General features: G+C 38.9%; 4 protein-coding genes and 1 pseudogene across 9 annotated transcripts; 2 read left to right on the plus strand and 3 right to left on the minus strand.

Moving 5' to 3' along the window:
* Positions 1-130: 130 nt before the first annotated feature.
* LOC110736086 lies at positions 131-3,242 on the minus strand. Of its 5 annotated transcripts, XR_002514199.1 has the most exons (3): positions 1,205-3,242; positions 531-630; positions 131-280 (listed from the first exon to the last, which is right to left on the minus strand). XR_002514199.1 is itself a non-coding variant. In XM_021916229.1 (2 exons), the coding sequence occupies exon 1, from the start codon at positions 2,880-2,882 to the stop codon at positions 1,209-1,211; it is 1,674 nt and encodes a 557-aa protein (XP_021771921.1). In that variant the 5' UTR covers positions 2,883-3,242; the 3' UTR covers positions 131-270; positions 1,205-1,208. The 5 variants fall into 5 exon arrangements, 4 of the variants coding, with proteins under 4 accessions (XP_021771921.1, XP_021771920.1, XP_021771919.1 ...); XM_021916229.1 differs by lacking the exon at positions 531-630 and having other exon boundaries at positions 131-270; XM_021916228.1 differs by lacking the exon at positions 531-630.
* Positions 3,243-8,809: 5,567 nt separating this feature from the next.
* LOC110737162 lies at positions 8,810-10,735 on the plus strand (annotated as a pseudogene).
* A 905-nt stretch (positions 10,736-11,640) lies between these two features.
* On the plus strand, positions 11,641-13,574 carry LOC110737164 (putative ETHYLENE INSENSITIVE 3-like 4 protein). Its single transcript, XM_021917541.1, has 2 exons — positions 11,641-11,679; positions 11,790-13,574. Exons 1-2 carry the CDS (start codon positions 11,641-11,643, stop codon positions 13,422-13,424), a joined length of 1,674 nt encoding a protein of 557 aa, XP_021773233.1. The 3' UTR covers positions 13,425-13,574.
* An 81-nt stretch (positions 13,575-13,655) lies between these two features.
* LOC110736090 (protochlorophyllide-dependent translocon component 52, chloroplastic-like) lies at positions 13,656-21,941 on the minus strand. 2 transcript variants are annotated; one of them, XM_021916234.1, is made up of 7 exons: positions 21,172-21,941; positions 20,855-21,042; positions 20,643-20,680; positions 14,773-15,005; positions 14,479-14,679; positions 14,198-14,388; positions 13,656-14,063 (listed from the first exon to the last, which is right to left on the minus strand). In XM_021916234.1, exons 1-7 carry the CDS (start codon positions 21,724-21,726, stop codon positions 13,808-13,810), a joined length of 1,662 nt encoding a protein of 553 aa, XP_021771926.1. In that variant the 5' UTR covers positions 21,727-21,941; the 3' UTR covers positions 13,656-13,807. The 2 variants fall into 2 exon arrangements, with proteins under 2 accessions (XP_021771926.1, XP_021771925.1); XM_021916233.1 differs by having other exon boundaries at positions 14,479-14,682.
* Positions 21,942-22,035: 94 nt separating this feature from the next.
* LOC110736089 (protochlorophyllide-dependent translocon component 52, chloroplastic-like) lies at positions 22,036-25,215 on the minus strand. The gene is made up of 7 exons (XM_021916231.1): positions 24,572-25,215; positions 24,246-24,433; positions 23,906-23,995; positions 23,568-23,754; positions 23,128-23,328; positions 22,833-23,023; positions 22,036-22,662 (listed from the first exon to the last, which is right to left on the minus strand). Exons 1-7 carry the CDS (start codon positions 25,145-25,147, stop codon positions 22,407-22,409), a joined length of 1,689 nt encoding a protein of 562 aa, XP_021771923.1. The 5' UTR covers positions 25,148-25,215; the 3' UTR covers positions 22,036-22,406.
* Positions 25,216-26,123: the final 908 nt, after the last annotated feature.

Below are 26,123 nucleotides of genomic sequence, written 5' to 3' on the forward strand. Positions count from 1 at the left end.
TAAAAATGTCTGCATGTGTGAGTGCTCGTGCTTGTAAAATGGATCTCAGATGAGATAATTGGAGGAACTTATCTTCCTGAAGTTGGAGTGAAATAGCTAACCAAGGTCTGCTCCTTTGATCACACAGAACTTGCAAATTGTGTATGGTGAGATTTCTTTTTTGATAGTTGTCAAATGTGATTTAATGTACCAGCTCCCAGACTACAATAATTTACCATCCATGATGTAAACATGATGATTTACCTTTGGCATTTCTCCAACTGATGATGTCTAAAGGACGCTTCAACAGGAAAATTTATGCAAAATTGTCAGTGAAATACATAGAATCAGAGTTACCTTATAGTAATAAAGTAGCAGATATATGGATGGAGGGTTCTTAACCATACTCGGGCAACATCTAATGCCAGGCAAATTTACAAGTGACTGCTAAAATACATCCAATCAATTGCTTATAGGTGTTAATTAACAGTTTCCTAGCCCAGCCATTTGCGACGAGTGATATAAATAGCCAATGAACTGAAACAACTTACAAAGTGTTACAGTCATCTACTCACTTGAGCTTCAAAACCTCGACAAGGCAGAATAAGAAAAAGTTGATAGAAAGAAAGCCAAACTTCTGCTGATGCCTATCTAAACCACCATGCAACAAGGAGAGATAAAAAAAGCTCAGAATTCAGGACTCGAGTTAAAAATTACAGAGAATAACAATGGAACACAACTCTTTGATCAGGATTACGTATGCCTTAAAGTTGGAAACTGTCAAAAATAAAGCAATATTCAATCACTCAATGATCACCTAATATTTAAATCAGTAGAGAATTCAAATCAAAGATATAATTCATGAAAGGTGGTGAAACATCTGCTGCATGACAAGATAAGTTATGCTTGCATAGACTTCATATCATAGAATCTTAATTCTTTTCGTTCAGTAAATTGGTGGGTGGTGAGCCAGACACTAGGATTAGTACACAAGTGAAAAAGGTATTATCTGTTTTTTGGTAAAAAGAAAATAAATTCTATTAACTGCACAAATCGAAACGAAATGGTACAAAAAATTAACATATCCAATCATTGTTGAAGAACAGACTAAAAATCTGGAATGAACGACCAAAATAAAACTGGCATGTGTAATGCTGATAGAGACACATGTACTGCATGATGTACAGAACTCAAATTGTAAGAATATAATGGACAATGTCCAGACCTGATCAACATGTATTGATACCATCCTTGCAGTCGCTGGTCAAGTTGTAGAATGTCTCCACCCGCGTCTTTCCCCTGATAAAAACCTCTGTATCTATCTCAGCTCTCATGTAACCATCAAAATTGACCGGGCGACCACCATTCAAAGCTGTAGTTTCATTATACCAATCACTCGTGTTACCCCACAACTCCTTGTAATCATCAAGCAAATGCACCTTGTAGTGTGACCTTAGTTTATCGAAGTAGTTATAGAAAGGCTCGTTTGTGGCAATATACAAATTCCTCCAAGGCTGTATCATTCCTTGAAGCTTTGAGACAATAGCTTCAGGAGATGTGTCGGCATCCAGATGAGGCCACAGTTGCTTGTTCTGAGCCTTTTCTCCTCGTACCACGTGAACTGCATCAAAATCCCAATCCATTTTTCCGCTAATCTCAGAAACTATATTCATCAGCCTCTTTGATTTCCAGAGTGCATGCCACGGTCTCTTAATGTTGTTTGCAGCTTGTCCCTCACAAACCCTGTACCAATAATTTTCTGGTTCCGGAGCATCAAAGTGCCTCCATATGATGGTGCTTCTATCCTTCTTTAGTTGCATGGGTGTGGTCTTATAGCTTGCCACCTTCCTCACTGGAATCTTCCTCTTATGATTCTTGTCCCATCTTTTCCAATCCCTGAGGAATTCCCGTTCCTCCACAATGGAGGCCTCCTCCTTGAGATGCTCAAAGTCGAAATAGAACCTAAAGTCCTTCCCCTCCTCATCCTTGCCACTAGGATTATACTGAGAAGCCAAACAAACACTCAAATCCATCACGAACGTCCTGTTCAAATACTGAGCTTCCCCCAAAGCACACAAGAAACTCCACATATAATGATTCATTCCTTTGCAATAATCCCCACCACGGGAATAATACAAGTACCTCCCTCTCCTAAAATTTGTATCCGAGTTAATCTTGGGTATGGTATCATTGATCTCACTGTCCCGGTAGGGAGCACTGATCTTGGGATTACGATTGGCAGGCGTGGGTCGTGGTCTAGGGCGCCTAGCATTAACACCAGAATGCCAGCCACTAGCACCAATAACCTTATAAGCACAATCATCCCCAAGGCCAATCCTAAAACGACGAAAATCCCTGTATTTCCTCCAAGACTTCTCCTTTCTGTTCCTAAACTTCCAAGCCACATCACACTGATTAGGCTTAGAACCATTAACAGGAGTAGAATACTCCAAGAAGACAATGGACTTAAACAACCTCAAATTAAAGCGCTCAATAGCGATCAAAACACGAGGGTCAGAACAATTAACGCCGTCCTCGAGGTCCTCAGCACAAGCTGTCGGACCGAGGGTGGCGTTAGAGGTAAGATTATGCTCATAATTAGCAATGACAGTCTCAGTAATAGGTTGCAGAACAGAAGAAGGAGCAAGAGCAGGAGGAAGGGAGAAATCCTCGCCGGTTTTAAGGACGGAAGAGTCATCTTTGAAAGTGGCATTCTCAACCTGAGTGAAGAGGTGAGTAAGAGCAGGAGCAGATTCAAGCCATGGATCTGGGGGTTGGTAAGTGATTGCAATGACAGTGATTATTAATACTGCAAATACAAATACAGAGAAGCATACATTGCTGATTTGCTTTATTAGCTTTTGGGTTATGGGGGCTTCTGCTGAATTCAGCGGCTCTTTCATTTTCAAGATCAAATCTTTCTCCCTAATTTAATTGATTTGATCTAGGGTTTGTAAAGCAAGTTCAAATTGCAAAAAGCATTAAAAGATTGAATTTTGGATCTAGAATCTAGAGAGAGAAAATCATGGAGATTGAAGGTGAAAACTTACAGTTAGCTGTAGGATAGAGGAAGTCTGTAAATCTTCATCCTCTCCGAAGCTGTTGAGTAGAAATGAATCAACTTGAGTAATTGAGTTGAGTGTGAGTTAAGTAGAAGTTTCTGGGCCCCATAGATCAAGTTAAGCTATCACTATAAATCTATAATAATCATGTACTAATTGAGGTATTTGCCGACAATAATCACTTATCAATTATCATTGTATTTTTATATTTTTTTTCAAAAATATTGTTAATTTTTGTCACTAAAACCTTTATAATTTTATTTTATTTTATTTTATTTTTATTTTTGTGGCTGAGATTTATTTTATGCAAATTTACTAGAGTAAAACATAAACAAGTTCTTACTTTTTAACTATTCACTAATGAGGCACTTATCGATATATTATTCACCGTTTGTGATCTCATCCACCTTTTTCGATCAAAGTTGACTATTGTGATTAAAAAGAAGTTAAGTTATTGAGTTAAAGAATAGGGAAATTCACGTCCGATCTCACAAAGTCCTTGATCATATTATACCTCCGGCTAAAGGCAAAGAGAAAGTTCCTTCTACCGAGGAAGAGAAGGAATTATGGTCGACTTTGGATGCCACGGTTCTATCGTGGATTTATGCAACCATCTCTATTGACTTACTGATCACTATCATTGAGCCCGACTCAACGGCCATGAATGCCTAGAATAGATTGCGTGATATCTTTCAGGATAATGAACATTCCCGTGCTGTTGCCTTGGAAAAAGACTTCTCCCATACTAATATGGCAGATTTCACGAATGTCTCCTCTTATTGTCAACATCTCAAGTCTCTTGCAAATCAATTGAAGAATGTTGGGGATCCGGTGTCTGAAAGTCGTTTGGTGTTGCAATTGGTTGCGGGTCTGACAACGCCATACAAAGCTGTAGGTACGTTAATCCGTCAAAGCAACCCTTTTATAAAGCCCGGTCTATGTTGATCCTTGAAGAAGCTGGTTTGGCCAAAGACGCAACCACTTCACATGATTCTGCCATGTTTGTCACTTCGCATGATGAGTCTCCAGTACAATATGACAAGCAAGTCTAGTCAACATTCCAGAGGAAACAATGGTGGTAAAGGTACTGGTGGTCGCCGCAATTCTGGTGGTGGTCGAAAGAACAACAACCGTAATCAACGCGGTGGAAAATTCTGGAGGTCGGGGTCACCATAATGGCGGTGGTAAAGAGTACTCGTCTATTGGGTTTGTTGGAAACAGATTCGTGGGGTCAACATTACCAACCAATGCCATGGGGTTGGTATAATAATGGGTGGCCCGTTCCACCGTGTCCTTTTCCAACTCAAAGTTGGGCCAGGCCTAATGCACTCCCACTCACCAGGCAGGCCGGTCTTCTGGGACCCAAACCACGACAGCAGGCTTATGTACAACAGGTTCAGCACGCAGGGGGTTCGCATGGTCCATCCGATTATTCTCCTACGGATATCGAGGCTGCCATGAGACAGAGTTTATTTGTTGGTTCTCCTTGTGCCGTGAGACCAGGTTTGTGATCTGATTCGAGTATGATTTTGCTCCTTTTAATATGAGTTTGGTTTTACTCTAAAATAAAACCAATAAGAGACTTGAGTGTGGTTTGCTCTGAAAAACCAATATTTGATTGGAGCTCAGTTTTGCTCAGGAAAAACCAATGAGTGTGGTTTGCTTTAAAAAACCAATATTTGATTGGAGCTCGGTTTTGCTCAAGAAAAACCAAAATTGTTATATCTATAGGTTCAAAAAGAATGACGTTCCTGTTTAATTAATGACTGGTGAGTTCCAAAAAGGTGAATTTTCTCATCATTGGAAAAAAATGAAAAAAATAAATAAATTTGAAGGCGACATCAAGAGAGTAGTGCAATTCAATCGACTTCAACAAAGTGAAGAATTTCCAAATCGCAACAATTCGTGTTACTGTGGTTATGATTGCGCGAGGGTGTTAGAGATATGAGATATCAGAAAATATTTGTGTGATATATTTTCCATAGATATCATTAAGAGATAATATGTTCAGGGTTTTATTATATGTTAGATATTAATTAGAGAATATATCTTTAAGATTTATGGTTAGACTAGTATATCTTTTAAGAAGATTGTTTCATATTTTATAAGCTTAGGCTTTGTATAAATACTCTACCTATTGACGAATAATAAACAAGTCTTTCATTCTCTCTTCACCCTAATTTGTTGATCAGTGTATTCCTCTTTAAATTGCGCCTTATTATAGTTTTCAAGGTTGTCGATCTATCATGGAGGGATTCAAAAGAAGCATAATCAACTATGGAGATGACATGAAAACATTAACATCAATTGCGCAACGGAATAAGGAAAAATTATTAACAACGCCTTTTCGCCGCCTTCCGTTTTAGTGCGTCTACCGGCTGAAGATCTTCTCCGTTGTAAGTGTGTCTGCAAGCGTTGGTGCGATGAAATCGAGAGCCCGAATTTCATCAAATCCCACACTCGCCTCATAACTAATGATAATATCTATAATCCAGCAAATGCCAGTAGCTCCGTCATCATCTATACGCAGAAGGATGACATATAATGAAAAAAAATTTGACAATACTCTCAAGTGTATTGATTTCCACTCTCCTGAGAAACTGAAGATGAAACAACTTCGCTCCATTTATAGTGAAGATACCTCTCCTTGTCTCGTTGGTTCGTGCAATGGCTTGCTCTGCTTCATACAATAGGTTTCTTGTGAAGTAAGAAATTCCAAGCGCCGCGTAATATATAAAAGGAGATTTTGGGTTTACAATCCTATTACCGGCGAGTACAAGATGACGCCTTTTTGGGGAACGTCGTCTAAACGCAGGGCATAAAAATGGGTTTGGTTATGATTGCAAGAGTGGCGATTACAAGATCTTTTGTTTTGCAGTAGATGATGGGACGCAAACAGATACAAGGACGACTCATGCTGTTGTTTACAGCTTGAAGAGCAATTCATGGAAAGTGATTATGGAACCTTGTCCGTTTCAACACGATAGTATTAAAACATCATGTATGGTGCTTTCTAATAATGCACTGCACTTCATAACCAAGTCATATAATATACATGATTTTGACCTTGGAAGCTATAAGTATCACGAGATAGCACGGCCGCATAATGTATTCATGGTGCTAGCTCATTTAAGGGGATGTTTGCATTTGGTATCGTTGACAGAGATATGGATTATGAAGGAATATGGTATAAAAGAGTCATGGACTAAATTGTTTCACTTCTCACTACAAATTGATCGTGCCTTTTCTGGGGAAACATGGATGATGCCCTATGCATATTTTGAGGACGGACCTGAAATTTTGATAATGAAAGGGCCATCTCTTAAGAGCTTCTTTCGTGTGGATCTACATAGTCAACAATTCAGAGAGGTCCAGATTAGTTCAAGTCTACCTGGAATAGCGTGATGCCTTGGGTTGGTTCCTTTGTTTCCCCGGCCTCATTCGGGAGTTCAACTCCTTAATTAATTTCACTAGAATTCTTTAGTTGGCTCTTTTAATCATCTAATATTCATTTGTTTCTTGCTAGTCAAGGAAGTTTATCAGCAAACTGGTTCTTGCCTTCTTGTGATAGCACTCGTAATTTTCATACTTTAACGGTATTTTATCCCTACTAAAATTGTATTTTTACAGTATTTAATGGTTTATCTAAGTACTTAAGTTTCCTTAAATATTTTTGGAGATGTAATCAATGCTGTATTTTAATTAGAATTATTTATGTAAGAATTAGCTTGTTTATTTAATCAGTTATCTATTGAGTTAAATTAAATTTGGTTTAAAATAATTTCTAAATTAACTCAATCTTTAATATAAAATAATTATTAGAGTGGATTACGACTCAATCACCTCAAAAATGTGTGTTTGATGTTGATTAGTTACGTGGATGGATTTTGATGATTTTATAAAATGTTTTAAATTTATTCTAATTTAATGCTATTTTCCTAAGTTAATTTGATTTAAATTAGGAAAATAAAAAGGATCTTGGATTTAATCAAATAAATATATTTTGTACAAATGTGGTCAATTTTTATGAGTGATGAAAAAAACTTCGAGATTTTACTTAGGATTTTATTTTTAAGGACATTGTATTAGAATTGATATAAGAATCCTATTTTACCTTAACTTGCTCTAACAAAATATCTAAACCCAATTGGAGTTGTAAAGTATTCCAAATTTATTTTGGAAAGGGTTTTAGGTATGGTAAAATCATATTTAATAAATATCTTAGATAAGTAATATTCTTGGCAAAAGTCACTTAAATCAATTAGGGTTTTATATAAGTAATTTATACTAGTTTTCTAATTTCTTTTGAATTACATATCTTTCTATCCTTTTATGAATTAATACTCCTTTCATTCTTCATATTCTTCCTCACCCCTAAACCAACTTAAAAAAGGATTTTTAGAAAATAAAAAGAAGTATCTTATTAAAAAAAATATATATAAAATAATTAAGGGAATTATTTTATAAATGAATTTGAATTGTTGAATTTATTTAATTTTAATTTCACAAAATTACTTGAGAAAAATCAAATTGGGTTGAATTAATTTTGAAAATCAGATTAGGCCTCTAGTCAATTCAAACCAGCCATGAAATTAGACCTAATTAGGCTATTTTGATTTAAGTCAACATTTGACCTATTTAATTAATAAAAAAAGGTGATTAAAATGTACATGTAGACCAAATTCACTTAAGTACAAAATTTGTCCATTGCAATTCATGGATCTAAATTAGGTAGGTCATCAAAATGACTAATGAACCTAAAATGCTAAGTGGGCCAAATAAGCCCAAAAGATGTTAGTAAAGGCCATTAGAGTTGGGCGCCTCTAAAACCTAGCCTAGACCAAACCTATATATGGGTCAAAGCCCAATATGAAACCCAAAAGGTCATGTAGGGCTAATGGGCCTTCAACTAAGACCCATGGGTCACACACATGTATCGGGCCAACTTGACCCAAATGATCTTTCCAGGGAAAAGGAGCAGCTTCCGGAACTCATCTTTGTCTTCATCTTCACTGCAACAACACCAACGCATATTACTGTGTTTTGGTAGTGATATTCCTATACTTCCTTTCTTTTCTTTTAAATACAATACACCTTTTTAACACGTTTTTTTAGAAGATGATTCAAATAGGTAGACGAGCTACTTTATCGAAATAATTTTAACACCACAATTAGAGAAGGATTAGCTAATATGTGTATAAATTATTTTGATTAATTTGTCATTTTACCTACACTAATCACCTCCTAAAAAAGCGTGAAAAAAAAGGTTTATTGCATTTAAAAAAAGTACTTAATTAATTGTCAACTACGAGTAGATTAATCTAATCCCCCATCAAATTAATTTATTCCAGGCTTGGTTGATCAAGGTTTAGCATGGGATCTTATCCTCCTCCTAACCAAAACCAGAACCAGGTTCATCTTCACCTTCTCAATTTTGCCCTTTTTCATACATTTTTTTAACTTCAAACTGTGTGATGAATGTTCTTGTTTGTTAACATTTGTGTGCTTAATTTCTTATTGCAACTTTGATCAACTAGGAACCCCATTCTTATCTTGTGCAAATTCATTGCCTTTGTTGCCCCTTACTCAAACTTCTTTAATGCTCCATGTTTGACTCTTTTCAACCAATCAATCACCTGTACTGTACTGTACTAAACTAGTAATAGTATACATGCCACTTTTATTGTATACACACTTCAGTTCCATGCTAAATTGCTAAGTTATTCTTGACTAATCATAAATGTGTTGGTGTCTCATTGTCCTAAGAAATGCTCAGCTTGTATTCAGTGGTTTCCTCACTTCAAGAAGAAGAAGCAGAAGCAGGTACTTGTTATATCAGATCACCTTCACTGGCTGCTTCCTTTTCAACTACTTTCGCAAACTTTACTTGATGGATACCATAATTTCATCAGGGTTTCAAGTTTAAGTTTTGAATGTGTATTAAACTTGTTGGATAACAGTAAGAAAACCTAGCCTTCAGTTGCAGTAGTGCTCTATAGATTAATGTGGTTTTCTTTGGCTAACCATGAATTCTGGCCTTATTTTAGTATAAAATCCTTTCTTCATCAATCAATATGGTTGGCAGGATTCAATTGGAAAGCTACAGAACCGTGACATTATTGTATATGTTCTAGGTAAGTTCTTTTTCAATATTAAGACCTTGTCTGTGTGTTGATTATGGCCGTGCTGCTCGTGTTCCTGTCAGTTACTTGTTGATGCTGATATACTTTCTGGTATCCTAACCGCTAGGTGGTCCTGGGTGTGGAAAGGGAACCCAATGCTCTAAAATTGTACAAGACTTTGGTTTTACTCATCTCAGTGCTGGAGAACTCCTAGAAACTGAAGTAAAGAGTGGATCTGAAACTGGGTTAGTGCCTTAGTTATTTGATTAAATTACGTGCTCTTGGAATTATAATAAAGAATTTGTCTTTCGGCGGTAGATTAGAGGTTGTTAACTTTTATTACACATTATTTTGCTGTGTTTATGCTTCATGGCAACGATATTCATGATAGTAAAGAAATTTGTCTTTCTGCAATAGATTAGAGGTTGTTAGCTTTTAATGTACATAATTTTGCTGTGCTTTTGCTTCATGGTAACAATTTTCATTTGAGATCCTTCCCACCAGAAAAATGATTCAGGAATTCAAGAAGGAAGGAAAATTGGTGCCATCTGAGGTTGTTGCCAACCTTCTGCAACAGGCAATGCAGAGGAGTGAAAACAGAAAATTTCTTATTGATGGCTTCCCTCGCAATGAATAAAATCGTGTGGCTGCTGAGAGAATGGTACAGTACTTAGTTGCATTGCTCGATCATTAGACTTGAGGTTGATTGTAACACATGGTTGCATTGCTTGATCAGACTGGAGGTTGATTATGATGCATTGCTTGATCATTAAACTGCAAATTCATCGTTTAACATTTTTATAGTATTTCATTGATCTTCTTAGTTATAGGGCCTCTACTTCTTACATAATGTTACGTGTTAGCTGTACTGATTCAGTTTGTAAAATTATCATACAGTTGGGGATACAGCCGACTATTGTATTAGTGTTTGACTGTTCTGAAGAGGAGATGATCAGGCGTGTTCTGCACAGAAATCAGGTATGATGTTTCCGTGGTCTGTGAAAGTGTCAAGTTCTTGTTATAAGATCAGCAGTAGGCATTACGTGTTTTTGATTGTTTACATAGGGAAGGGTGGATGATAACATGGACACAATAAGAAAGCGTCTTAAAGTTTACAAAGAATCCACGCTGCCTGTGATTGATTACTTCGCCAAAAAGGGGAAGGTCCGAAAGGTATAATGCTTGACAGCAGCAAGGTGTTTAGATACTAGTATGACCTTTTATGTTATAATTGATAACTTTTGTCTGCATCCTGTTTATATATCAGATTAATGCTGAGAGACCCGTTGAAGAGGTGTTCAGATCAGTGGAGGATGTATTTTCTGAGCTTGGATTAGTGAAGCATAAGACTGAAACTGGGAGAGCATATGTACAAACAGCATAGTTTAGTGTGCTAAAATGATGGGGACAAATATGATTTTCTCTTAGCTTGTTTTGTATTCTTGATATACTTTACCTATCCCCTGTATATATATAGTGTATCCCTGACTTCTTACTCTCTTTTGAAAATTACAGTTTCGTATATGCACGTGTACATTGTATTTCCTGTATTATGTAGGCCATATGAACATATATAGAGATCAATATGTAGAAAATTCAGCTCACGGTAATGAGCTGAATGTGTGTGAGCTCAAGTTCTTCAGAGCCAGCTGAAAATAAAGTGAGGTATAATAAGTATGAACAATTTTGGTAAGAAAATATCGAGTATGAACAATTTTGGTAAGAAAACAATCACATATGTAAGACATTTCCTCCGTTCAATTTAATTTGCTTTTCAATTGTTTTGGTCAAGCTCAATTGAATCTTGTGCTTATTCATGTGAAGTTGGATCTTTGCACAATACATTATCTCTATATCGTTATGACATTAACTTCAATTTTTTTTTCCTTGTAATATTTGGTTGTATCCACAGTAAAGAAATTTGGCATACATAAGCAAGAAGACTGATGGGGTTTCAGAGAGGCAGGTAGCTTTTGGTAATGGCAGAAAGTCAGAAACTTGTGAGCTGTTTTATATTTAAGAAGTAAGGTACTCAATAATGGACAAAGGTGCTAATCAAATATGGAGAATGTAAGACCTTGTTCGGTTACACCATATAATAAAATATATAGTATAGTACTCCCTCCGTCTCTAAAAGAATGACCCTTTTGGGAAATTTTTACGGGTATTAAGAAACTTAAGTGGGAAGTATAAGTGTACGGGGAAGCTAATAAAAATACATTGAAAAGGTAAATTTACATAGAATTTGTAAACAAGTAGAGAGAGAAAGTAATAAAAATACATGGAAAAAGCAAAATTTACATGAAAAACTAATTTTGCACAAATATTATTGCAAATTAGAGGGTATTTTTATGTAATTGAGATGAATATTTTGGGACTAAAATTTGACTAAAAGGGGCTTTTTTTTAGGACGGAGGGAGTATATAATATAATGTTTGTTATTGAATAAATTTCTGAGACATGATATATTAATATAAATGGCAAGAGAAGCTGAAATGAAGGAGATAGTAGCACGTGTAAGTCATGCAGAGAAGGAATAGGAAAGGGAAAGTGAGTAATGTGATAGCATGCATGCGATTAGCGTCAGCACTTGTTTGATTTGTTGTGTTAATCGGCGCACTGAAACTTTGGATATATTGACTACCAACTATGTCTGCGTCTGTGGTGTTATGTATATCTGCTTAAATCACCAACAAAACAAACACCTGCCTCTGTGGATTCAGCTTTGAGTACCGGAGACATGTCGGAAAGTGAACCAGAAGAGCTTAGCTATGTCGATCTCAAGAACCGGATGTGGAAGGACCAGGTGCGCATGAAGAAGCTCAAATCACAGAAGCACGCCTCAGAGGCCGAGGCAGAAACAGCGGCAGTTGCAGCAATAGATGATGATGAAATTGGGGAGAGTGAAATTATTAACGAATCAACCACAGCTGCAGCCAGAGAAGAAAAGTCGAGGCGTAAGAAGATGCTGAGATCTCAAGACGCCATCTTAAAGTACATGGTTAAACTGATGGAAGTCTGCAAAGCACAAGGCTTTGTCTATGGTATCATCCCAGAGAAAGGGAAGCCTGTGACCGGGTCATCTGACAGCCTCCGGGAGTGGTGGAGAGAGAGTGTCAAATTCGACCAATGCGCACCCCAAGCTTTGCAGCACTTGATTCCTGCTATTGCAGAATGTGCAGCAGGTGCGCTTCATGATGAGAAATCCACATCCTTGTTGCATATGTTGCAGGACCTTCAAGACACCACGCTAGGATCCCTCTTATCTGCACTTATGCAGCACTGTGTCCCTGCTCAAAGGAGGTTTCCACTTGAAAGGGGTTTAGCCCCTCCTTGGTGGCCTACAGGAGACGAGGTTTGGTGGGGAGAGCAGGGCCCGCTCTCCGTGGAGCAAGGCCCTCCTCCTTATAGGAAGCCCCATGACCTTAAGAAGGCTTGGAAGGTTAGTGTTTTATCTGCAGTGATCAAGCACATGTCCACTGACTTGAACCGTATGACGCGGCTGGTCAAGAAGTCTAAGTGCCTTCAGGCTAAGATGACTGCCAAGGATACTGCTACCTGGTCTAAGGTTGTGGATCAAGAAGAGGATCTCCTACAGCTCACCAACCAATGTCTCCACATAACGAATAAAGAAGTTGATTGTGATGGTGACGAAGATGGAGATGGTCATGTGAGTTTGGCGCGCAGTAACGAGCTTCAGCACAACAAGAGGAAGGCTGCAGGTGCTTTCAATCATCAAGATACAGAAATGGTTTACAATTGTGATGACTTACAAAGTGAGGAAGCAGAATTGGGGTTTATGGAAAAATACAGTAGAAGAGACCAATGTGATTTTTTACCAAGTATAAGTCCAGGATTTGAATCTGCTTATGCGAATCTAGTTGCAGATTACGACAGTTGCCATAATTTGCAACACAAGACAGCCTCCTTACCATTAGATTTTCAAATGTCTGACTCGAGTGGCGATTCAACATTTCCTCTTTCTCCTTGGACTTGGGACGGCCATGTTCGAGCATGTGAGGAATCAGAAGTCATGAGTAATGGTGATATCACATTGGCAGCAGGCGAAGATCACGAGACGACTTACATGCAGTGTCACCCACAAGATCAAACACGATACTGGGAAATTGGTGATGCTCCACATCTGGATTTGGATGCTGCCTTTCAACTTCACAGAAAAAACTTGGCCCTCCTTGAGAATGCTCAAGAAACTTCTATCTGGGATCTACCATATCAAGAACCTGATGATGACACAGACTGAAGACCTTGTTCCTTTTTGTTGTATGCAAATCCTCTTTACTATTTGGGATTGGTAATGTGGCTATATATCACACTGCTTTGTTCTTGATTCAAACTAGTAATGCTATTTATTATTATATTGTAGCCTTTTTTTCCCATGTACTTGTGAGTGTATGCGTATTCATGTGTTTCCATTCCAATATACAAAACGATAGCTAAAAAAAAAAACATATTTATATGTTTGTGAAATGTATACTCTCAACATAAAACTTGCAGTACTACTTGTGGTGGTGGTTTGAAATTCAGTTACATAAAGCAAGCACTTTCATTGTGATTTGAGTCCATCTTATAGAGTTATATACAGTAACATAGTATTGGCAGCAATACTGTGATGATATTGAATGCTCATCTAAGAGCATGGTTATAGTCGTGAAAGTGGAAATTTTTGTAAATGAAGTGAGACAACCATTTTGAGGCTACAAAGCATAGGATAGCCACCGTGAATGCAGCAGTCCGTTGAATCGTGGTCATCATTCCTTGCTTAGTTAGTCCTACCACCCCGATCAGACCAAAAGATATCACCTGAAGCGCTGTCTCAGCTATGTTTAATCCTTTATAAGCAGCATTACAGCTGGAACAATTCACTACATGAGTCCAGTACCTAAAACATTTATTACACACTTGTTAGACAATCCAATATTATAGTGGCAATAACTTGATTTTCTCCTGATCCTTAGCTAAAAATACAGAATTTTGAGCACTCATGCTTAGAGTCGAGCTCTGTAGTATACACACCTGTCCAGTAGCTCTTCGCGTGGAGGAGTTGGGGGAAGAGCTCCTCCATTGAACTTGGAACCCCAGTTCACTTGGCCTTTTGAATATTTGTTCAACCACTTTCTATACCCAACAACAAGAGCATCTGCCTTTGTTGGTACAAAACAGGTTTTATGCCAATTGGTTGGGCCAAACTCCATTATTTTCCGTTCCTAATGATGATGAGAAAAGCTTAGTAGCAGGATAACATCAAAACTATTATACTACTTGTATATCCTTGAAAAGTTACAAAGAAAGTGTACCTGAACGTGAAGAAGATAAAGATCAGAATCAAGAATTAAGTTTTGATTGAGATGGAACACCCATCTTGGGATGATTCGGTCCATCCAAACAGCAAAATTGCTGGGAAATGACCATATCAATCGGCTTATGCCTGGACTGACGGGAATACATATGAATATGAGAACAGCCCTTTTCTGGGCTGACACCACCACTGAGGACACCTGCTAAGAATCAGCCAGTTTGTTTATGTTTGACCAATGTTGTAATACTTGTATAATATTAGCTACAAGCAAGAATCCCTAATCTTAAACAACCTTATTATTCACTGCTGATGAGACTGATCCATTAGCATTGTCAGGAGGTGGATCTGGATAAACATAGTAGATACAAGGCGCAAAGAACTTGCCAGAACCCCAGTCTTGTTTTGTAGTGAATCCATTGATGTCCATGTCCTTTACACTCAAGTTAAGAGGTCTTCCGCCTTCTCTATCAGCCTTTACTTTGGGAGTGGGTGTTTTCAATATACCATAGTGCGCGTAAGGAACATGTTGATAAGTATATTAGGTGACTCGTACTTCGTAGCTTTGTCCGCCCGATCGGGCGGACATTGCCCGGTCTGACCGGGCGGAAGAAGAAGAGGTGCCTGGCAAATTCGTTGAAGAAGCTGCTCTCGCGCCCGACCGGGCGAGCCTTCGCCCGACCGGGCGAGCCTTCGCCCGATCGGGCAGACCTTGCCCGGTCTGACCGGGCGGTGGGGGTTGGATACGTTGAAGCATTCGTATGGAGTTTTCTTCTCGCGCCCGATCGGGCAGACCTTGCCCGGTCTGACCGGGCGGAGAAGGAAAAATACGGAACGCGGATTTTGCGGTTTTAGGTTATCTTATTTTATTATCTTTTTGCCCAAGTATCTTTTAATTAGGGATTAATATAAAACCTCCCTAATATCAGTATTAGGGTCAAGAGAGATAGAGTGAGAGCCGTTCTTGAGAAATACAAGAATCATCTTTGTAATCTTTGCAGTTTATAGTGAAATCATTCGATCTCGGTGCCCGTGGACGTAGCTATCACATCGATAGTGAACCACGTAAATTCTTGGTGTTGTTCTTATTGTTTGCATTGAATTTCTTTATTGTTTTCTTGTTTGTTTACGACCTTTGCTTCCGCTGTCGCACAACAATTGGTATCAAGAGCTCAGGTTCAATCCTTGGAGAGTTTCTTGAAGATAACAATGGCAGGAGATTCAACAATAAGAATTGAGAAGTTTACCGGGAAAAATAGTTTCGGGCTATGGCAAATTAAGATGAAGGCTCTGTTAAAACAACAGCAGATATGGCGTCCGTTGGCTCCAAAGAGTACTACTTCGGAGTCAGGAGACGGACCGACTGACTCGCAGTTAGAAGTTATGGAAGAGAAGGCACACTCTACCATATTACTTAGTCTTGATGATCAAATCATCACGGAGGTTGCTGATCAGGAAACGGCGGCTGGATTGTGGCTGAAGCTGGAGTCATTGTATATGACTAAGTCGTTGACCAACAAATTATTACTGAAACAGCGGTTGTTTAGCCTCCGGATGCAGTCAGGTACTTCCTTACGGGAACATCTAGAAAAACTTAACTCTATTTTGCTTGATTTACGTAATTTAGATGTTAAAATTGATGATGAGGATGCTGCGTTGATTTTACTTGTATCTCTACCGTCTAGCTTTGAGAATTTTGTAGAGTCTTTTGTTGTTGGTAAGGATTCTATAACCTTAGAAGAAGTGAAGGCAGCACTTCATACTAGGGAACTCAGAATGAAAGCTACGAGTGATAATGGGGATAATGGTAGTGGGTTATTTGTTAAGTCCGGAAAGTCTAAAAAGAATAAGGGGTTTAACAAGGGGAACAATGCTGGGTCGGGTGCTGGAAACGGCAAGGATGGATCTAGTAAAACTACTACTAAAACATGTTATTACTGTAAAGAACCGGGTCACTTTAGGAATAATTGTCCGGTGAGGAAAAACAAGTCCCAGGCTGCTGTAGTTGAAGAGAAACCGAATGAGAGCTATAATTCAGAGGAAGATTTAGCATTAGTCAGTTCTGCTAGGTCTGATGATTTATCTGATAACTGGGTTCTAGATTCGGGGTGTTCGTTCCATATGTGTCCACGTCGAGATTGGTTTGATACATATGAACCTCGCAATGGGGGTATGGTTATAGTCGGTAACAATGCTCCATGTAAGGTCACAGGTATTGGTTCCATGAGGTTGAGGACTGTTGATGGGCGGAGGTTAACTTTGACTAATGTACGGCATGTTCCTGCTTTAGGAAAGAATCTGATTTCATTGGGTACCCTGGATGAATTGGGGTACAATGGTGTGTTTTCAGATGGGGAGTTGTGTATTTTCAGAGGTTCTGAGTTGGTACTTAAGGGTATCAAAAGGAACACCCTCTATGTTTTTGAGGGTGTTACACTGCCTAGTTCTGCGGTTTGCGCATCTGTATCTCACCAGGAGATGACTAAGATTTGGCACATGAGGCTTGGTCATATGGGGGAGAAGGGGATGCAGCTATTGTCCAAGAGGGGTCTTCTATCCGGGGTCAAGGTTGCCAACCTTGAATTTTGTGAGCATTGTGTGTTTGGTAAGAAACACAGGTCAAAGTTCAGCAAGGGTGCTCACATTACTGATGCAGTGCTCGATTACATCCATTCAGATTGCTGGGGTCCATCTAGAGTTGAAGGTATGGGAGGTTACCACTATTTTGTGTCATTTGTTGATGACAAGTCCCGATACACATGGCTTAGGTTGCTTAAGTCAAAGGATGAGGCCTTCAAAGTTTTCAAGCAATGGAAAGCTTTGGTGGAAAATCGACAAGGAAGGAAGATCAAGAAGCTACGAACGGACAATGGGCTAGAGTTTTGCAAAGACGAGTTTAATCAGTTCTGTGCAGATGAGGGTATAGGTCGGCATCATACTGTCAGGAAGACACCACAGCAGAACGGTGTAGCAGAACGGGTTAATCAGACACTGCTAGAGAGAGTCCGATGCATGCTCTCTAATGCAGGGCTTGGGAGGAGGTACTGGAGTGAAGCTGTGTTAACAGCTTGTTATGTCATTAATAGGGGTCCTCATTCTGGAATTGATTCCAAGATTCCGTTTGAGATCTGGAGTGGTAAGTTGCCTAATTTTTCGAATTTGAAGATTTTTGGTTGTGTTGCTTATTATCATGTTATTGAGGGTAAGCTGGATCCACGAGCCAAGAAGGGGTGTTTTGTTGGGTACGGGGATGGTGTGAAGGGGTTTAGAATTTTTTCACCTTCGGAGGGTCGGGTCATTCTTAGTAGGGATGTTACTTTCGATGAAAACACCATGTATTCAATTAAAAATGCAGAGATTTCAGATTTGAGAAGGGAAGGAGACAATTTATTACAGACAGATGGGGTACTTGAGGTACATCAGTCTACCATTGCTGATTTACCTCGGGTACAATATATTGATGATGATGCTGATGTTCCAGTGCCGGGTACTCCTGAACCTGAGATTACTCCTACTCATTCTAACTCTGGGGATGAGGTGGAGCAATCTAATCAGGGGTCATCTAGTCAACCTGACACCATTCTTGAGATGCCTAAACGAGTTATCAAGAAGCCTGTTAGATTGATTGAAGGGATGGAGGGAAGAAATTGCTGTGTTGATGCGATGACAGGTTATGCATTGAGTGTAGCTGATGATGTAGAGTCATTTGAACCTGCCACATATAAACAAGCAATTAGTTGTAGTGAGTCTGCGCAATGGCTTGCCGCAATGGGTGAAGAGATGCAGTCTCTTTACAAGAACAGAGTGTGGGAACTGGTAAAGGTACCGGAAGGGAGGAAGCTTGTGGGTTGTAAATGGATTTACAAGAAGAAAGAAGGGTTGTCGGAAACTGAGCAAATACGTTTTAAGGCTAGGCTAGTTGCTAAGGGGTTCAGTCAGGTAGAAGGGGTTGATTTTGTTGAGATATTCTCACCTGTGGTTCGACATACTTCTATCCGTGTGTTATTGTCAATTGTAGCACATTTTGATCTTGAGCTGGAGCAGTTGGATGTTAAAACGGCTTTCCTTCATGGCGATTTGGAGGAGGAGATTCTGATGAAGCAGCCCGAAGGATTCGAAGTTCCTGGAAAGGAACACTATGCCTGCAGATTGCTAAAGTCATTGTATGGACTTAAGCAATCCCCCCGACAGTGGTACAAAAGGTTTGATTCTTTTATGGTTTCACAAGGTTTTGACAGGAATTCATATGATTGCTGTGTGTATCATAGTAAGCTGGATAATGGTTCCATGATTTATCTTTTGTTATATGTTGATGACATGTTGGTTGCCACAAAGAATAAATCTGATATTGCTAGATTAAAGGAGATGCTTAACTCGGAGTTTGACATGAAAGACTTGGGTGCAGCTAGGAAGATTTTGGGTATGGAGATCTACAGGGATCGGGCTAGAGGTAAGCTTTTCTTGACTCAGAAAAGCTACATTGAAAAGATTTTGTCTCGTTTTGGGATGGAAAAATCGAAGCCTATAAGTACGCCAACTACTGTTAGTTGTAAGTTGTCTTTGTCTATGTCACCTCAATCAGAGGAGGAGTTGTCTTATATGTCTAGAGTTCCATATGCAAATGCGGTTGGTTGTTTGATGTATGCTATGGTCTGTACTAGGCCGGATATTGCGCATGCTGTTAGTGTTGTAAGCAGGTTTATGGCTCGACCTGGGAGGGAACACTGGCAAGGGGTGAAAAGGATTTTTCGCTACCTGAGAGGGACAACTGATATTGGTCTTGTGTACGGGAATGGTAGGGAATGCTTGGTCACTGGGTACAGTGATTCTGATTATGCAGCTGATGTGGATACCAGGAGGTCTGTGACTGGTTATGTGTTCACTTTGGGTGGTTCTGTGGTTAGTTGGAAGTCTACATTGCAGTCATCAGTTACGTTGTCAACTACTGAAGCTGAGTATATGGCTCTAACTTCTGCAGCTAAGGAGTCTATTTGGCTCAAAGGCCTAGTAGGTGAACTGGGTATTGCACAGGATTTTGCTACAGTGTATTGTGATAGTCTAAGTGCGATTTGCTTAGCTAAAGATCAAGTACACCATGATCGGACGAAGCACATTGATGTCAGGTATCATTTCTTACGTACTGACAAGAGGATTAAGGTGAAGAAGATTGGGACTGCTGACAACCCGGCTGATTTCTTCACTAAGCCTGTTCCGTTTAGCAAGTTTAAACATTGCTTAGACTTGTTAAATATTGATTACTACGTGATGTAGTAGGCCCTGAGGGGCGAAGTTGGGGAGCTCCTGGTGTAGGTGTGTTGGCCTTAAGGTGGAGCTTGCCCGGGGCTTGTGATGCAGGTGGAGCATTATGAGTTGTTATACTTGGAGACGAGTATGTGATGGGTCTTGGTTGAAGACTTATCGGGATGTATGGCTTATGCATGAGTCTTGCATCGGGTTTGGCTTGAGATGTTTTTCACTATGTCTTGATGGGGTCGTTTGCTGACTACGAGTTCTCGTCAAGGTGGAGATTGTTGATAAGTATATTAGGTGACTCGTACTTCGTAGCTTTGTCCGCCCGATCGGGCGGACATTGCCCGGTCTGACCGGGCGGAAGAAGAAGAGGTGCCTGGCAAATTCGTTGAAGAAGCTGCTCTCGCGCCCGACCGGGCGAGCCTTCGCCCGACCGGGCGAGCCTTCGCCCGATCGGGCAGACCTTGCCCGGTCTGACCGGGCGGTGGGGGTTGGATACGTTGAAGCATTCGTATGGAGTTTTCTTCTCGCGCCCGATCGGGCAGACCTTGCCCGGTCTGACCGGGCGGAGAAGGAAAAATACGGAACGCGGATTTTGCGGTTTTAGGTTATCTTATTTTATTATCTTTTTGCCCAAGTATCTTTTAATTAGGGATTAATATAAAACCTCCCTAATATCAGTATTAGGGTCAAGAGAGATAGAGTGAGAGCCGTTCTTGAGAAATACAAGAATCATCTTTGTAATCTTTGCAGTTTATAGTGAAATCATTCGATCTCGGTGCCCGTGGACGTAGCTATCACATCGATAGTGAACCACGTAAATTCTTGGTGTTGTTCTTATTGTTTGCATTGAATTTCTTTATTGTTTTCTTGTTTGTTTACGACCTTTGCTTCCGCTGTCGCACAACAGAACATGAGACGGGTCCATAAGATTTTCAATAAGAACCTCATACCTGCAAGCAAGAGAAACAGTCTATAACCTGTCAAAAATTTAAATCATAAAATTTAGGAACAATAAGATAAAACAAAACCATATCAAAGGTCACAACAGCAATGTGATATTATTGAGCAAAACTAGCAAGAATATGCTCTTGAAATGTCAGTCAAAAAAATGTTTCTTTGAATACCCATAATTAATCTCTCTGTTAGCTAATAAATTGGAGTAAGAAGGATCATCAAGTTCTGGCAAAAAGGGAGGCTTTTTCTTGAGAAGAATATCCTTGAATTGGGGATCAGAATTTGGCCAAAACCAAACCATCTTATTCTGAACTGTGGTTGGATATACAGCAACACAAGCTTTCTTTGATGTGTGCACCTACACATTATTTCACTTCAATCAGAGTGTGATATAAAGAATATATATACACAAGCAGATACATTAATAGTCGCATTAATAGTGCAATTTGAACAAATAGAATCCGGACAGAGGTAATAATAAAGTTACCGGAGGGCCATCAGTGGGAGCTTGGGGAATGAGTTTACATTGACCGGAAGCATCAAAACACCAACCATGATATACACACTGAAGCCTTCCCCATTGATCAATACGACCCTCAGATAAAGGAGCCAAACGATGAGGGCATAAATCATTAAAAACCTTCCATTGAGATTGAGTTTTATCCCACCAAACAACAATATCAAGACCAATCACCCTTTTTGCATGGGGCTTTCTTTTATCTAAGTCAGAGACGGGCATGACAGGATACCACTGTGCATACCAATCAAACTCCTCCTTGGTGTCATCGACCTCGACTTCGACTTCATTGTTGGTGGATATAGTAGTAGGTGTATTGGGTGCGTTTGAGTAATTAATAATCCTGTTCCTCCTGCTGAGTTGATGATGATTACTGGTGCAAGATAATAAGCAAGTAGAATCTGCAAGTGGTGGAACCAACTGACGAGTAGTAGTAGTAGTTGTTGTTGTGAAGCAGAGGTTTTGATTGAGGTTTGGGATTCGTGTTGACAGCGTTGTCATTGTGGGGTGAGCAGCCATAGCCATTGTTGCTGCTTTTCTCTACCCCAACTCAGTATACAATTTTGTAACAAAACAAAGATAATCAATGAATTTGTGGCTTAAAACACCAAACAGAAATGAGTCCCATGATACCAACTTCACATAATGACATGTGGTCCATCAGCCCATGTCTTTCAGATATTACACATTCCTGGACGTGTTTCTATTGTGCTCATTAATAATAATTTTGAGAGTGAGGGATAGCTCAAGTGGTTAGAGTTCCTCTCCCGGTTCTAGGTGATCCTGAGATCTATTCTTATCACTCGCCTTTATAGCTTTCTTAATCCCAAAAAAAAAAAAAAAAAAAAAAAAAAAAAAAAAAAAAAAAATCATTCTCTACCCTACAAGTCACACTCAAAACTACTGAAAAATTCAACAATAATTTCCGATATATATAACCAATCAATTGTTAAAAATAATGGAATTCTACTTTATAAAATAAGCAACTGAAATAATGTTTTTGGGAACACCTCTATTTCTCCTCTCCTGGAGTTTTCTTCTTTAATTTGGTTGTTTCTCTTACTCTTCCCTCAAACAGTGCTTTCATTTAGTTAAGTTTGACAATCTTATGCAACTATTTTTGAACTTTATTAAGTCAAGTGATAGAATTAAATTGTTCATACAATAATGTAGCTTACTCTATATATGTATTGATACAAAGTTGCTCATTCAACTACATGGTTATAATCATGGTAGCGGAAATTTTTATAAATGAAAACAGACAACCATTTTGAAGTTGCAAAGCACAGGATGGCCATCAGGAACACACCACTCCGCTGAACCGTGGTCATCATTCCCTGCTTGGTTAGTCCTACAACGCCAATTAGGCCAAATGCCATCACCTGCAGCGCTAACTCTGCTACATTCAGCCCTTTATACGCAGCGTTACAGCTCGAACAGTTCACCACATGAGTCCAATACCTGATGCACATAATTATTAGTCATTTGAAGCCAATATAACATACACTAGCAATCTACCATGGTACCATGTAAAAGTTACTTTGTAGCATTGAGTGATTCATATTGATCAACAACTACCAAAGAATGCAAAATAATCAACACTCGTGCTTATAGTTTTCTAGTGTATGCACCTGTCCAGTAACTCTTCGCGTGGAGGAGTTGGGGGAAGAGCACCTCCGTTGAATTTGGAACCCCAATCCACTTGACCTTCTGAATATTCGTTGAACCACCTCCTAAACGCGGCAACAAGAGAATCTGCCTTTGTTGGCACGTAACAAACTTTATGCCAGTTAATTGGGCCAAGCTCCTTTATTTTTCGTTCCTAACAGATGAGAAAGAAGAAAGTTTAGCAGAGCCAACAGTAGTACATCTGATGGACATTGTACAGCTAGAAAGGCCACATCTTATAAGTGGCAAATTAAATACCTCTAAGTGAAGAAGATATAGATCAGAATCAAGAATCAAGTTTTCCTTGAGATGGAACACCCATCTTGGGATGATTTGATCCATCCAAACCTCAAAATTTCTTGGAAATGACCATATCAATCGGCTTTTGCCTGGACTGATGGGAACGCACAGAAATATCAGAATAGCTCTTCTCTGGGATGGCTCAGCAGGTGATGAGTCCTGACAACCAGTTACTTATTCATCATGTGTTTTAACATTACAATGCAAAACTAAGCACAATATCTGAGAGTAATGCCAATGCCATCTAACTCTTAACACTGGATAATTAAGTATACCAAAAGGCTTGTTCTCTATATCTCCTTTGATCTAGCAATTTATCTGTGTTTATTATTTAAAATGTAAAATGGAAAGAGTTTTTCATTACAATAGTGGCAAGTATAAACCTGAATTGAATTTACCTCGTCAGCCACTACTACTGATGACAAAGGTCCATTGCCATTGTAAGGAGATGGATTTGGGTAAACATAATATACGAAAGGTGCAAAGAACCTGCTCGTTCCACCCCAATCTAGCTTCGTTGAGAAACCATTGATGTCCAAGTGTTTCACACCCATGTTAAGTGGTTTCCCACCTTCTTTATCAACATTGTTTATGGAAAGGTACATATACAGTGTTAGGCATAAGTATAATATGGTGATAATTGCTAAAATATTACTATAGAAAAATGCATTGCCTACAAATTGAAGAGTAAAAGGATTTTAATACTGAATAAAAAGGAGGATATCTGAATACTTATCTGAGATCAGGAGGTGCCGCTTTCAGTATACCATAGTGTGCGTAAGGAACATGAGCAGGGTCCATAAGATTTTCAATGAGAAATTCATACCTGCAAGTGAAATAAGGGGTCTATAATTTTGGTTCAAAGGTGTTGATGATAACAGTCATGAACAACTGAGTAAGAATATAAGATAACACTTGCACGGTTTAGTATTTGCCAGAAACTCATTAATGGGGAGAAGTTTTACAACACTGAGTTGTACCCTTGTGCCTATAAGGCTTAGCAATAATTAACTCTTAACGCATACTAATACTAAATGTGATCATAATATCTTAAGTGCCAAATTTGTTGATCATACCCATAGTTGATATCTCTGTTAGATATTAAATGGGAGTAAGAGGGATCATCAAGCTCAGGAAAAAAGGGAGGCCTTTTCTTCTGAAGAACGTCCTTGAATTCAGGATCAGAATTCGGCCAAAACCAAACAATGCCATTCTGCACCGTGCTTGGATATACAGCTACGCACGCTTTTGTGAATGATTCCACCTACACAATTCACTTCAACTAGTAGTTGCAGTAATATCGTAAAGTTATTACAATGATTAAAATGATAAAAGAGTAATTACATTGGCATATATACACTTTCTGTAGGGGAAAAAAAAGAGTTGTAAAATTGGAAGATACCGGGGGGCCATCAGGAGGAGCTTGTGGTATAAGTTTACAACGACCAGAGGCATCGAAACACCAGCCATGGTACACACACTGAAGCCTCCCAGACTGATCAATACGTCCTTCAGATAGAGGAGCCAAGCGATGAGGACATAAATCATCAAAAACTTTCCACTCAGATTTAGTCCTATCCCACCAAACCACCACATTAAGACCCATCACCATCTTACCATGAGGCTTCCTTATATCCAAATCACATACCGGCATCACCGGACACCACTGATCGTACCATTTAAACTTGTCTCCTGATCTCATTGCAGCTTCATTTTCAACTTCGGATTCCTGTTGATTTGGTGATTTAATGTTTTTCTCAGTACTATAAGCAGATACAGCCTCGGACCTCTTGGTTGTACTATTCGACTTGTTATTACTTAATCTGCTGTACTGTTGATAAGGAAGCCAAGTAGAATCAGAAGAAGGCGAAAGCAACTGACGAGTACTCTTCCTACTCCTTGTAGACAAAAGCTTTATATAAATTGGAGAAGCAGTTAAGTTTGGAATGCTTGTTGACAGAAGGCTGAGATGAGCCATTTTTTTTCAATAATAAACAAATAGAAAGAAAAAGATCAGATGCAAATCTCACTTTCTTAAGCAGAGCGATCCTACTATCCTAAAATGTGTACGGCTAGGGATCAAATTTTTTATTGGACCAAAACGTTTGATGGTTAACTTGTGGCTTGAATGAAACTAAGAGACAATGTAATAATAGCCTGGGCCCATCACCTCAATATTTGGGATTTTTTACGAAACTAAGCTTAATTGGCAAACAATTTACGAATATAGACGCGTGGCCAAACTATTTACGAAACTGAGCTTATGATGTAAAACGCTGACTCGATCAGCGTTTTACCCCTATTATTATTTTTTTAAAAAAAAATTTCGTACTTTGTGAAATACAAATTTAAAAAAAAAAAAAACTCGAAATACACAAAAACGCTGATTGAGTCAGCGTTTTTTGCATAGGCATAACAGGCCTTAAAACGCTGCCTCAGGCAGCGTTTCATTAACAAAGGAAAGACGCTGCCTCAGGCAGCGTTTTAGCTGGTATATTGCTCCAGAAAAACATGACAACATTCACTCTTCTTCAATACTCAAACTATCTCAAACGGTTTTTCCCTCATTGCAGTTGTCGTCCCTGCCGCCGGAAAGCCCGCTGCCGCCTACAGTCGCCGCCGCCTACAGTCGCCGCCGCCTTGTTGGTACTCTCTCTCAAACTCTCCTCTTCATTTTAATGACATTGTTGGTACTTCTCACTCATTGGTTTTTAAAATCTAAAAACCTAGGTTAGTTTGATAATTATATACTACATTGTTGTAGTTTGATAATGTTGTTGATTATTCTAAGTTAATTTGATGTAAATTGATAATTATGTTGATAATTCTAAGTTTGTTTGTTGTAATTTGATAATAGTTTAGTTTAAAAGCCCTAATTTGATGTTAGTTTAGTATGAAAGTTTTTGATGAAATTGTGGAAATTATTGATAAAATTGTTGAAAATGTTGATGAAA

Source organism: Chenopodium quinoa, unplaced genomic scaffold (assembly GCF_001683475.1).
Source record: "Chenopodium quinoa cultivar QQ74 unplaced genomic scaffold, ASM168347v1, whole genome shotgun sequence".
Classification (NCBI taxonomy): domain Eukaryota; kingdom Viridiplantae; phylum Streptophyta; class Magnoliopsida; order Caryophyllales; family Amaranthaceae; genus Chenopodium; species Chenopodium quinoa.